Source organism: Grammomys surdaster, unplaced genomic scaffold (assembly GCF_004785775.1).
Source record: "Grammomys surdaster isolate TR1022 unplaced genomic scaffold, NIH_TR_1.0 125750, whole genome shotgun sequence".
NCBI lineage: Eukaryota > Metazoa > Chordata > Mammalia > Rodentia > Muridae > Grammomys > Grammomys surdaster.
In genome coordinates this window covers 287401-299975 of record NW_021620582.1, presented here as the reverse complement: position 1 = coordinate 299975, position 12575 = coordinate 287401, and the positions used below count along the sequence as shown (strand labels likewise).

Genomic DNA, 12575 nt, shown 5'->3' with positions numbered 1-12575 from the left:
TTAGGAAGACCATGTTTCAAAAAAAGAAAAAGAAAGAAAAAAAAGCAAAGAAAAGAAAGAAAGGAAAGAGAAAAAGATTAGGCTTTTTTTCTGTAGTCTAAGCTGTCTTTGAACTTTTGGTCTTCTTGCTGATACCTCCAAAGTACAGTGATTAAAGGTATGTACCACGATGCTCAGCTTGGACATTTTTGCTGTTTGTTTTAAGACAATGTCTCACTGTGTAGCCCTGGCTGGCCTTGAGCCCACTAAGTAGACCAGGCTAGTCTCAAACTCACAGAGATCCTCCTGCCTCTGTGTTGGAACTAATCTTAGTCTGAGCTTTGTGATTAAGCGAATACGTTACCATGCCTGGCTTCATTTTCTTTGTAAACAATTACAAATAGTCAGCTAATGGGTATGTGAGCTTCTTGGAACCACACAGTTTTCCAAACATTAAAACCCTAAACAACTACTCCATTTCTTGTTCCATGCTGAGTTTGAACAGTACTAACCTTTAAGGATATATAAAGGATATATAGGATCTTCTATAAACAGCCTTGTAAAGGTATGTTGAATCGTGAAAGGCACGATTCAAAGAAGAGACAAAGAAAGACAGCAATGCAGATGATGCAGAAAACAGATCCCTCCTGTACAGAGACAGCTCAACAAACCAGCAGAAAGAGGACAGCTTCGTCAGACTGGCAGACTGAAAACTCTGACGCTGAAATAGACATTTGCTGAAGACAGATGGTCAGGACTGCAGTTATGAAGCATTATCTCATCAAGGGGTCTTCATAAGGACATTCAGATTGTTAAGTATGGGATCGATAATTGTTTCTATTATAAAAAGTTAAAACTATGTGGAAATTTTAGCTTAGATGAAAAGGAGGAAATGTTGCAGAATATTTTATCACACTGTGAACACACTGAGGTTGGGTTATTTACTGAAAAAGGCTGTTTCTAGTTGTGGTGTGGTTCTGCCTTAGCACATACATTTAATCCCTCTGACTGGAATATAGTGAACACCTTTAATCTCAAACAATGACAGTAAAGTTAGTTTGTAGAAGGAAGCACCCATGTTTGCTAATGACTTCTAATTGAGTAGACAAAATGATGAATCAGAGTAAGATTTTTTTCAAATTTTAACAGTTTATTCTTTTTTAAATGCCTTTTTTTATTGGATATTTTATTTATTTACAATACAGATGTCATCCCCTTTCCCCATTTTCCCTCCCTAGAATCCCCTATTCTATACCCCCTTCTTCCTTTATGCTTTTATACCATCAGTCACACCTGATGTGGTGGTTTGAATAAGACTGGCCCCCATAGGCTCATATATCTGAATGCTTAGCCAGTAAGAAGTGGACTGTTTAAATGGAATAGAAGAATTAGGAGCTGTGGTCTTGCTGGAGGAAGCATATCACTGGGTGTGGGTTTTGAGGTTTCAAAAGCCCATGTTAAGCCCATGATCTCTCTCTGTGTTCCCCCACCCCTCTGTCTGAAGATCAAGATGTAGCTCTCCAACACTACACCTGGATACTGCCTGGCTCCCTGCCTTGATGATAATGAACTAAGCTTCTGAAACTGTAAGCAAGCTTCCAATTAAAAACTTTCTTTTATAAGACATGCCTTGGTCATGGTGTCTGTTCACAGCAATAGAACCCTGACTAAGACAGAGGTTGGTACTAGAAATGGTGCATTACTTTCATAGGTCTAACATACTGTGGTTGGTGGAATGTGGACTTTAAGATATTGGATTAGGAGCGTGGTTGGCTGTGGTTTTGAGTTCCACTTGAGTAGATGAAACCGCAGAGCTCTATGCTGCACTTCATCCTATGTCGCCATCAGGTGCTGGGCTTGCAGGAAGCTCTGATACACTGCTCAGGGATTGGGAAAACACAGCCTAAGATGGGGACCTCGACCTGGGTGAGAAACAATACAAGCTGAGGCCGAAGCTGGGGTTCCCTAACTCCTAGGCATCTAGTTGTAGCTGGAAACCACATGGAGTCAGGAATGGAGGGAGGCTGCGCTGCCCTATGATGAGCTGGGGGCCAAGGGGTCAGGAACGCTGGCTTGGCTTAGCTGCAAGTGTCTGAGAACATGGAGGGGCTTTCTGCAGGATAGTTAAGTGTGTGGCTCTGTATGGTGAAGGCTTCCCACCACAGCAGTTCTTGGTGAGAAAGAGTGTCCTTGCTTGTCCATACTGCTTACTGGCAGTAGAAGATGGATGCATACAACTTCCTCTGGGTGGCTTAGTGAAGATAAATCAATTTCAAGTTACTCATACGTAGTAACATAAATTTGTTATAAAACAGGGTAATACTGGGGCTGGAGAGATGGCTCGGTGGTAAAGAGCACTTGATGCTTTTCCAGAGGATTTGAGTTTAGTCCCCTACATCCATGTCTGTTAGTTTCACACCTCCTATAACTCTATGTCCAGGGGATTCCATCCTCTCCTCTGGCCTCAGAGGGCACCTGTACACAGGTGGCATAGATCCACACATACATGGACACATACACACAAGTAAAATAAATCTAAAAGAAAAAAAAGGAAACTAAACCTTTTAACCCCTTGACCTTTCTCTCTCTCCCTCTCTCTCTCCCTCCCTCCCTCCCTCCCTCCCTCCCTCCCCCCCTCTCCCCCCCTCTCCCTCTTTCTTTCTTTCTTTTTTCTTTGAGACAGGGTTTCTCTGTGTAGCCCTGGCTGTCCTGGAACTCACTCTGTAGACCAGGCTGGCCTCGAACTCAGAAATCAGCCTGCCTCTGCCTCCCAAGTGCTGGGATTAAAGGTGTGCCCCACTACTGCCCGGCATTGACCTTGGTTTTCAGTCTTCAAAACAATAAAGAAAATGAATATGAAGATCTGGTGTATTTTGTTATTTGGGGATTTTCTTGTTTTGAGACAATGTTTCTGGGGCTGGCCTTGATTTTGCTATATATAGCAGAGGATGACCTAGAACTCCTAATCATCCTGCCAGCCTTCCAAATGCTGGGATTACAGGCATGATCTACCAAATCCAGTTTAGTCTATGACATTTTAAGGAAAATGTAGGACAGTAACCTGCCTCCATTGACCCCCTACCCCACCTTGCTGCTTCCCTTCTCCACTTCCTTCTAAGATAGCATCTCACTGTGTTGTCCAGGCTCAATTCTCTGGATTGGGACCCACCAAATGTACCTCTGACTACTGGCATGTACTTCTACTATTTTCAATCTGGCTACCATATTACAAGTATAAAACATTAAATCTGGATTTTTATTCCCACTTCAATCTCAGTTCTGATGATTATACTATGCAGAGTTTGGATTTCCACATCAGTATGAGAATTTTGTGATCTGGAGATATGAAAGCAATTGGGTTGGGAGTGCAGCTCAGTCAGTAAAGTGCTTGCTGCTCAAGCATGAGAACCCATATTTGATCCCCAGGACTCACATAGAAAAGCCAAGCATGGTAGTCCTTAATTATAATCCAGTATCTAATAGGCAAGCCCAAGTCAGAGAGAGAGAGAGAGAGAGAGAGAGAGAGAGAGAGAGAGAGAGAGAGAGAGAACCTGGAGCACCTGTCTGAAGAACCAAGGTTGGGACTGGAGAGATGGCTTATGAATAAAAACTGAGCCAGGCATGGTGATGCATGCCTTTAATCTCAGCACTCAGGAGGCAGAAGCAGGTAAACCTCTGTGAGTTAGAAGAAAACCTGGTGTACATATTGAGCTTCAGGATAGCCAGGACTACATAGAAAAATCCTGCCTCATAAAACAAAGCAAACAAAACAAACAAAAAACCAAAAGCATTGGCTATTCTGTAGGGAATCTGAGTTTGATTCCCAGCACCCACATGGCAGCGACCCACTGTCTGTAGCTCTAGTTCCAGGATATTTGATGCCCTCTTCTGACCGTCTCTGGTACTCCATGCACATGGTGCACAGACATACATGCACGCAAATATATTTTTAAAAAAGAGTGAATACTCAAGAAGGAGGAGGAGGAGGATAATGAGGAGGACAGGACTCTTTAATTCCAGCCCTTGGGAGGCAGAAGCAGGTAGATCTCAATGAGTTCAAAGCCAGCCTGATATACAAAAACAAATGAACAAACATCTGCACACTATTCTTGTAGAGAAAGGGAAGAGGGGAAAGGAGAAATAAGAAGAGGGCGGAAGATGGGTAACAAAAATCAGCAAGAGCAACAAACTGACCTGTTGCCTGCAGAGCTGTAACTCCTTTCTAACTCTGTGTCTGGAAATTCCTTATTTTTCCAAGTATGTGTTGGGGAGTGATGGGGTTTCCTATTTGAAGACCCACCTGATGGTAGAAACTAATCTTGAAAAACTGAGTCTATAAGTATCAGAACCTTGAGTCAGGCATGGTGTCTCAGGCCTTTGGGGGAAAGGTGAGACTTGCCATGAATTTAAGACCAGCCTACTTGAAGGATAAAATCCTATTTAGAAAACAAAGACCAAAACTAAAAAAATAAAATAAAAAGTAAAAACAAAACAAAAAAAGCCTCCATTTACAATTTCTTGGCTGAAGACAAAAATTAAGCAAAGTCTAAAGACTTTTATCTACCAAATATGACTAAAATATCTTTGGATTCCCTAGCTGTATCAATAAACACTTGTGTATGTATCTGATGGGTCAGTATACATCAATTGAGTAAAATGACAAGCTCATCAGTGGAGACACTAATTTTTGTTCCAGTAATGTAGATCACTGTAGTGGCTCCATCTGCTGAAGATTTATTTATGTATATGAGTACACTGTAGCTGTCTTCAGACACTTCAGAAGAGGGCACCTGATCTCATTACAGATGGTTGTGAACCACCATATGGTTGCTGGGAATTGAACTCAGGACCTTTGGAAGAGCAGTCAGTGTTCTTAACCTTTGAGCTATCTATCCAGCCCCGAGAAGCTTCTTTAATGGTGTGAGTGTGAGTGGGGTGGGGAGGGAGAGCTTGATTTGTGGATATATGCATAGGTATTTAGAATGCTGTTCAGAATTTTACTGTTTAGGACAGCAGCAGTGGGTGTTCCTCTAGGGTCCATGACGTTACCAGCCACAGTAGTTGACAAGGTTTACAGAGAACCACACCATCCCAGGTCTAAAGTCCAGCAGGTAGCTGCTGGTTACCCTTGAGATGAAGTGCCACAATATTGAAGCCAATCTCCCTGGGCTAGTCATTGTGGTTTGTAGGGTTTTTAATTGCTTCTCTCCCTTGGCAGCTTCCATAGACGGCACTTTCACATGCTTTGAGAGCTAGTCCTCTGAGATGGAGCTCTTAGGTTGGTTCAACTTGAACCCTGGCAGAAACATTTGTAGAACTAAGTATAATTTGACAGCCATGCATCAAGGCAAATGCCTGTAATTTCAATTACCCAGGAGGCTTTGGCAGAATCACCAAGTTCCAAACCAGGCCCTTGTCTCAAAGCTGAAGACTGTGAATGTAGTAGTGACAGCACATTTTCAGAATTAAAAAAAAAAGTGAGTTATTGTTATTACCCTTTTTAGGTGCTGGAAGGGAACTTAGGGCTTCCAGCATGGTTACACTAAGCTCACCAGATAGTATCACCTTCACCTGCAGGAACACTCATTTCTGTCTCTGAGTCAGATTGGTCTCAAAATCACGATCCTCTTGCTTCAGCCAGCCTCAAACTCAGCGTCTGCATTAGGATTTTAGACAGTCTCCTATAGCTCAGGCTGGTCTCAAACTCCTGGCCAAATCCGAATGTCTGACCCTCGTGTCTCCTCTTTCATATTCTGGGATTACAGCCCTACACCGTGACCTTCTGGTTTTTAACTTTGGGTGGCTTAATTTTTATATTTGCGTATGTGCACACGCACATAAGCCATGTGTATGTGGCTGCCGGGTGCACGATCCCCCGGAGCTAGAGTTACCGGTAGCAACGGCCTTAGGACTTGAACCAGGCTCCTTTGAAAGGGCAGAAAGTTTTCTTAACCACTAATGCATCTTTCCAGCGCCCCGCCCTCTTGTATTCTGTTTCTCCTTGTGTTGTTCAGTGTATCTCTCGGTTACCGAAGCTGCCCTGGTATTCCCTTTCCTAACTCATTTCCCCAAGTGTTGCATTTACAGGCATACGCAGCCACATCCCCACTATTCGGCGAAGCTGCGGGCTGAACTCGGGGGCGCCAGACAAGCGTGCTAAGCCTTCAAGCTCCCCGTGGCTTTCCAATTCTCGTCTATATCTTAGGGCGGCCCCCGCGGCTCACTGCAGACCAGGATACCAGCCATGCCAGTCAGAAGGTACTGCAGCCACCCTCACGTTCTGGCGCTAAATTTGGGCCAATAGAGTTGCGTCCCACGGGAGACTTGGGACCAATGAGGAACGACTCACGCGACAGGCTGGGCACGTGACGCGTGTGGGGCAGCCGCCCACCTGGGCCGGAGGTAGCGCGATGGCCACACTTCCAATAGCTCGCACAACTTCTAGTCACGTGCAGTGTTTACGGACTCAGCAGCTACGGGAAGGTCATGTGACAGTGACGTGACATGTCTCTCTCCAATGGAGAAGAAACGCTCCCTTACAAACCGGGCACTGTTTTCACGTCCACGAATGACAGTGCAGAGGGGCGGGGCCAGCCTGTCACGTGAGCGGGGCGGCACTGGCTGCGGCTGAACGCAGCGCGCAGGCGCCTTAGGGACCCGGTAGCGACGGCAGCGGCGGCGGCGGCGGCGGGAGCTGGTCGCTGACCGAGCGGGAGTCGCCATGGCGGCAGACGGAGAGCGCTCCCCGCTGCTCTCCGAGGCCGGCGATGGCGGCGCTGGTGGCAATGGCTTAGCTGGCCCGGGAGGGAGCGTGACTGGGCCTGGTGGAGGCCTGACGCCCTCCGCACCTCCGTACGGAGCCGGTAAACATGCCCCGCCCCAGGGTAAGCCGGAGGTCTGAGGTGCACCCAGGCCTAGGGGCGGATCGGGTCAGGGGGCGGAGCCTGCTGCTGCCCAGGTGTGGCACCGTGGCACCTGTCACGGAGCGAGGCATCCTTGGTCCGCAATCACTGCCTAAGCCTGGCACGAAAGCGGGGTTTAAGGAAGCTGATCTGAACGCCGTTTGTGAGAAGCCGGTCGAGCTTACTCAGAGGGTTCCCCACCTCCGTGGAGCATCCGTGGGAAGTGTCCGAATGATGATTTGGGTTTATCTGCTTCCTCTTCAGCATTCCCCCCGTTCCCTGAGGGGCATCCAGCCGTGTTGCCTGGAGAGGACCCACCCCCCTACTCTCCCTTGACTAGCCCGGATAGCGGGAGTGCCCCCGTGATTACCTGTCGAGTCTGTCAGTCTCCGATCAACGTGGAAGGCAAGATGCATCAGCATGTAGTCAAATGTGGTGTCTGCAACGAAGCCACAGTGAGTTACAACTATGCAAAATGGGCCTTGTTTCCTGGATCCGCTTTCTGGTTCTAGACCCTGTTCAAGAACTATTCATGAAACCTACTTTCAGTTCCTGGATCTTGCAGCAGCCATTTCTTTAGAAGCCATTCACCAAAAATAATGTTCACTAGCTCTCACTTTTTGACCTTGCCTGGATCCTGAAGTGTAGTTCTCACTGGCAGTTGTAGTTGCTTTTGATTTTTGTATTTTGGGTTTCTCTGCTTTTTTGAGACAGTCTCACAATGACCCAGGTTCCCCTCAGACTCTGTAACCTTCCTGCCTCAGCCTCACAGACACACTCTACTTTGCTGGCAACACTTTTATATCTCAAATGTCTGATTCCTTCTTTCTCAGTAATGTTCTTGCAGAGGACTGGGATAATGGGCTTCTCTCCTGATACCCATTGTTCCTTTATTCATTGTTCTCTAGCCCATCAAGAATGCACCTCCAGGAAAGAAGTATGTCCGATGCCCCTGTAATTGTCTCCTTATCTGCAAAGTGACTTCTCAGCGGATTGCCTGCCCTCGGCCCTACTGGTAAGAGACCTAAGATGAGAAGGCCATACTTAGGGAAAGTTGTAAAGCAAAAAGAAAAAGATACTAAAACAAAAAACCCGGAGTTGGGCAAGGTGGTGCATGCCTATATTCAATCCCAGCGCCTGAGAGGCGGAGGCAGGACGACCTGTGCAGTAGCACCTTGAATTCCTAGTTATCCTGCCTACACCTCTTAAGTGCTGAGATTCAGTGTGTCATCAGATCCAATTAGAATTAAGAATTTTATACTTTTCCCCCTGTATAGCAAAAGAATCATCAACCTAGGGCCTGTGCATCCAGGACCTCTGAGTCCAGAACCACAGCCAATGGGTGTCAGGGTCATCTGTGGACATTGCAAGAATACATTTCTGGTGAGGAGGGATATTGGGAAACCCTGGAGGAGGCAAGTACTAGGAATAGTAATAAATCCTGAAAAAGACTGTCCTATTTCTCATTTTTCATCCTCCCCCTTGCTTTGGGGTTCTTATTGAAGAGAACTTTCTTTCTACGCGGTTGTTTTTCTTTTTCCATAGTGGACAGAATTCACAGACCGAACGTTGGCACGATGCCCTCACTGCCGGAAAGTGTAAGTGGTTAGGGAATTGTACTGGTAACTTGGGGTGATGTGTGGCAAAAAATCAATAGGGCTATTCCAAATACCAATTTCTATTGGCCCCCTCACAGGTCATCCATTGGGCGCAGGTATCCTAGGAAGAGATGTATTTGCTGCTTCTTGCTTGGTTTACTCTTGGCAGTCACTGCTACTGGCCTTGCTGTGAGTAGCCTGGATGTAAACCTCTTATCAGCCTCGTTACAGGCTAAGATTTGAGAAGGTGATGCCTTAAAGAGTGGTAGAAGAGCTGGGTGTTGGGTTATGTCCCTGTAATCAGAGAATACAGGCAGTTCTAAGGTAGCCCAGGCTACATAGCAAGACCCCATCTATAATACAAAACGGGAGAGTAGATTGTTTCCAGCTCCAAATGTGGCTTAGCTGGTAAAAGTATTGTCCTAGCTTGCATGAAGCCCTGAGTATGGTCTCCAGCACCACATAAACTGAGCAAAACTGAGCATTTCGGGGCTAGCCTGTGGTCCCAGTACCTAGGAGATGGAGCAGGTGGATAGGATTTCAAGGCCATTGACTAGGAGGCTGCTCAGGGTGCCAACATGAGACCCTTTTAAAAAAAAAAACAAAACATAAAAACAAACTAAAGTGAGTCTGATGATAGGGTGTGTGGGGGGTATATTTTTAGGTAGAGGTGAACTAAAGTTAAAGATCACTAATTAATAAACTAAGAAGTAAAACAGTGTTCCTACTCTGGAGAGAAATGAGTTACCGGCAATTCTAGCTCACTCAGAGATGTGAGAAATGCTGGCAGATGCCTGGGATGGCGGAGTACTTTCCTGCTTAAGGGAAGGAAGCTAAACCACCTGATCTTGGAAAGGTCCCTGAAGGTGTGATAAGTGATTGGGCTACAGAGACAGAAGTTAGTGTTGCATTACTGTTTCTAAGACTTTGAAACAATAGATAACAAAAGTAACCTCATCTTTCTCTTCTTCCTCATCTGTCAGTTTGGCACATGGAGGCATGCACAGCAATACGGAGGTATCTACGCAGCCTGGGCATTTGTCATTTTGTTGGCTGTTCTATGTTTGGGCCGGGCCCTTTATTGGGGCTGTATGAAGGTCAGCCATCCTGTCCAGAACTTCTCCTGAGCCCCTTGATGCAGTCTGTGCCTGGCGGCTGCCTGGTACCAACAGTAACACTACAAAAGGCTCTCTGGACTTCTACAAGGAAGCCAAACAGCTGCCTCCCTTTTCCCTGGGGAGAGGTAGGAAGGAACCAGTCCCTTACTTAGGTTTGGAAGGGTAGGTAAGACCATTGCTGGCTGGCTGCTTTCTTCCAGGGGTTGCTGTTTAGGGTAAATAGGCAACATTGTCCCTAAGCCTGGATCCTAAAGATGGTTCTAGCCATGTCCTTCCTGTATGTGCTCCCTGAGAACCATTCCTGTCCCTTAATACATTCCAGGGCAGGGTGGGGGTGGGAAGTGGGAGGGGATGTTCCCCTCCCTCTCGTGCACCGTTAGGACCTTGCTGCTGCTATTGCACTTCACCAGGGGCTGGCTCCGGCCTCAGTACCCTCAGTCTCTTCTCCCCACATTTCCTGTCCTGTGGGGTGGGGTCAGCCACTGCTCTGTACAGAACTACAGGAACTGATGTGTATATATATAACTATTTAATATGGGATATGTTCCCCTAACCCTGTACTTCCCTGAATCCCTCCTTCTGACTTTACTTCCAGTTGCAGAGTATTGAACTGGGCTGAGGTAGAGTCACTGGCTCGGGAGAGGTTAGGGATTCATCTGTGCTTGTAAATAAATGATGTCTTGGCTCTAACCTTTCCCATTTAACAACTTTTGTGTATGAAAACGGGAATATGTAGATTCACAAAGGGACAAAATCAGTGAAGTTGAAAGTGGGGCCTTTTATTTCACTTGGATTGTTTAAAGGAGACCAAGAGTTTGGTTTACTGTTTAAGAGGGGAGCACATACAAAACCAAAAGCCTGAAGATGGGACAACATACTGGACTTCTCTGGGGAAAGGAAGCTATTCCCAGGCACGAAGCTGAAGCTACATCTGGAGGGTGTCACAGCGCTAGGTAAAGGGTGATGGGGCAGTGGTCACTGCCAAGAGCCTTGGACCGGATCTTGCTGTCACACAGTGCAGGTAAAAGAGAGTGGGACAGCAAAAAGTAATCAAGGCGCCAACCAACATTCTTAGAGCGGGCATTCATCATGTAGGTCCAGAAAGTGTAAGCGTAGGCAGTGTTGGGGTAGAGATGCCGGAAGCTGTCAGCCAGTGGCACAGCCTGTAGCAATTCCCCAAAGCCTTGGCGCTCCTGGGGAGTAAAGCCAGCATTCTTTTTGTTTCCTTTGGGGTTACGAAGGTCAATTTCTTCATGAGCCACATTGAGATCCCCACATAGCACAAGAGGCTTTCGGGAAGCCAAGTCCTTTAGAAACTTTCGAAAGGCTTCATCCCAACGCTGTCGGTATTCCAGTCTTACCAGACCCCTGCCTGCGTTGGGAACATAGGCTGTTACCAAGACAAAGGACTCAAATTCAGCCACAATCACCCGGCCTTCTTGATCATGTTCTTCCTCACCTATAAAAATGAAAATCGGTGTAAAATATTTTAAAAAGATTAAGAAACAGTAGAGTTCACTGAAGAACATCCACACATGAACGTCATTAAGGTCTCACCAATGCCATAAGAGACTTTGAGTGGGCACTGGCGGGAAAGTAGGCCCACACCACTGTATCCTTCTTTGTCTGATGGAGCTGACCAGTACTGATGGGTGAGTCCAGGCAGCTCTTGCAGTTCAGCCGGGAGTTTGTTCTCTGAGCATTTGGTCTCTTGGAGGCACAAGATGTCTGGTGCTTCTTCCTTTACCCACTGAATTAACATGTGGAAAATTAAAATTTTGTGTGCTACATGCTATACACAGGAGAGAATCCCTGTAATGAAGGAATTCAAGCAGCAGGATATAGATAGAAACCGTGTGCGTGAGTGAATGCCTGACTCGGGTGCTGGAAACCTCGGGTGCTTGGAGACTCTGGAAGCACAGCAATGTGCTGTTAACTGGTTACTGGGACTGGGGATATGTTATGTTAAAGCCCCCCCCCCCCAAATTCTAGACTAGTTTAAAAAAAAAAAAAGAACGAAATGCCAGGATTGGGGTTTAAATAGACATTTAAGGCCACCCCCACCCCCCAAGAAAAAAACCTAAGGACGAGAAGAACATCTTCCTGTGGACTCAAAGGAAACAAGATGCTTGATCCTTTATCAAGGGAGGTCTACCTCCGGATCCTGAATTGTACTCACATCCAAACCTTTCTTTTTAATCCAGGCTCGAAGCCCATCCACATTCCAGGAGCATATCTTGAGTGTGGCAGATTTGCCACTGGGTGAGGTTTTCTGATCTGGAGGGTCCTCATACAGGACAGGGCCCTCTCCTGCGGCCTCCTTCTCAGTTTTCTTTGCTGCTCCCTTACTTTTCTTGGTCTCGGGCTCTAAAATTGAGTGAAAGTAGTAAGAGCTGGCAGTTTCCAAGCTCAGACCAGAGTTAACTATAATCTCACTAGGTGCTCTAGTTACCCAAACTTCTCGGAATCCTGCAACGTAACTTGGTCCATATTTACCGTAGTTGCATGGCGGTCTAGTAAAGCCCTAAACTTGCCTGGGGGTGGGGGTGGGAGGCACTCGGGTTCATTTCACCACCTTACCGGACTTGGGTTCTTCCCCGTCTTCGGCCGGCGCTCTCTTCCCCCGCTTTGGCATCGTTGTGATGAAAGCCCTTAGGCGCCTGCAGCCGCGAAGCAGTGTTTTCTGCGTTGCCTGCGGATAAGAAACGGTGAAATCAAAATACAAGGAGAGGAAGCGAGCCGCTTCCCGCAGGCGTTTGCACACCGGGGGCCGCGGTTCTCTCAGTCTTCCCCGACATGAGCAACGCAGCCGCTCGCCCGCGTCAGGCCCTTCAGCAAGCAAGGTCGCGAGACGTGCTGGAACAAGGTACCTGACTTCCCAACGATGCCTGGGAGCCCCTCTCAGCACAAAGAATGGAGGCTGCCTGTTCCCACGTGGGCGATTGGTATGGTCACGTGACTCGAGGTCTCCGCCCCAC

The 12575-nt window shown here is 46.8% G+C and overlaps 2 protein-coding genes across 5 annotated transcripts; one reads left to right on the top strand and one right to left on the bottom strand.

Moving 5' to 3' along the window:
• Nucleotides 1-6608: 6608 nt before the first annotated feature.
• On the top strand, nucleotides 6609-10287 carry Pip4p1 (phosphatidylinositol-4,5-bisphosphate 4-phosphatase 1). 4 transcript variants are annotated; one of them, XM_028788489.1, is made up of 7 exons: nucleotides 6609-6863; nucleotides 7146-7336; nucleotides 7790-7896; nucleotides 8159-8264; nucleotides 8427-8479; nucleotides 8578-8668; nucleotides 9463-10287. In XM_028788489.1, the coding sequence occupies exons 1-7, from the start codon at nucleotides 6701-6703 to the stop codon at nucleotides 9604-9606; spliced, it is 855 nt and encodes a 284-aa protein (XP_028644322.1). In that variant the 5' UTR covers nucleotides 6609-6700; the 3' UTR covers nucleotides 9607-10287. The 4 variants fall into 4 exon arrangements, with proteins under 4 accessions (XP_028644322.1, XP_028644323.1, XP_028644325.1 ...); XM_028788490.1 differs by having other exon boundaries at nucleotides 6633-6842; XM_028788492.1 differs by lacking the exon at nucleotides 8159-8264 and having other exon boundaries at nucleotides 6672-6842.
• Nucleotides 10288-10355: 68 nt separating this feature from the next.
• Nucleotides 10356-12560, bottom strand: Apex1 (apurinic/apyrimidinic endodeoxyribonuclease 1). The gene is made up of 5 exons (XM_028788488.1): nucleotides 12468-12560; nucleotides 12178-12289; nucleotides 11777-11964; nucleotides 11155-11347; nucleotides 10356-11056 (listed from the first exon to the last, which is right to left on the bottom strand). The coding sequence occupies exons 2-5, from the start codon at nucleotides 12230-12232 to the stop codon at nucleotides 10539-10541; spliced, it is 954 nt and encodes a 317-aa protein (XP_028644321.1). The 5' UTR covers nucleotides 12233-12289; nucleotides 12468-12560; the 3' UTR covers nucleotides 10356-10538.
• Nucleotides 12561-12575: the final 15 nt, after the last annotated feature.

What these genes read in the sequence shown, in the direction of transcription:
- Pip4p1 (XM_028788489.1), top strand. Translation starts at nt 6,701, where the DNA reads ATGGCGGCAGACGGAGAGCGCTCCCCGCTGCTCTCCGAGGCCGGCGAT. An exon ending in GCCTGCCCTCGGCCCTACTG is followed by an intron (nt 7,897 to 8,158) that starts GTAAGAGACCTA and finishes CCCCCTGTATAG; the next exon opens with CAAAAGAATCATCAACCTAG. An exon ending in TGCCCTCACTGCCGGAAAGT is followed by an intron (nt 8,480 to 8,577) that starts GTAAGTGGTTAG and finishes GCCCCCTCACAG; the next exon opens with GTCATCCATTGGGCGCAGGT.
- Apex1 (XM_028788488.1), bottom strand. Translation starts at nt 12,232, where the DNA reads ATGCCAAAGCGGGGGAAGAGAGCGCCGGCCGAAGACGGGGAAGAACCC. An exon ending in TTAAAAAGAAAGGTTTGGAT is followed by an intron (nt 11,348 to 11,776) that starts GTGAGTACAATT and finishes ATGTTAATTCAG; the next exon opens with TGGGTAAAGGAAGAAGCACC. An exon ending in CAAAGTCTCTTATGGCATTG is followed by an intron (nt 11,057 to 11,154) that starts GTGAGACCTTAA and finishes TCATTTTTATAG; the next exon opens with GTGAGGAAGAACATGATCAA.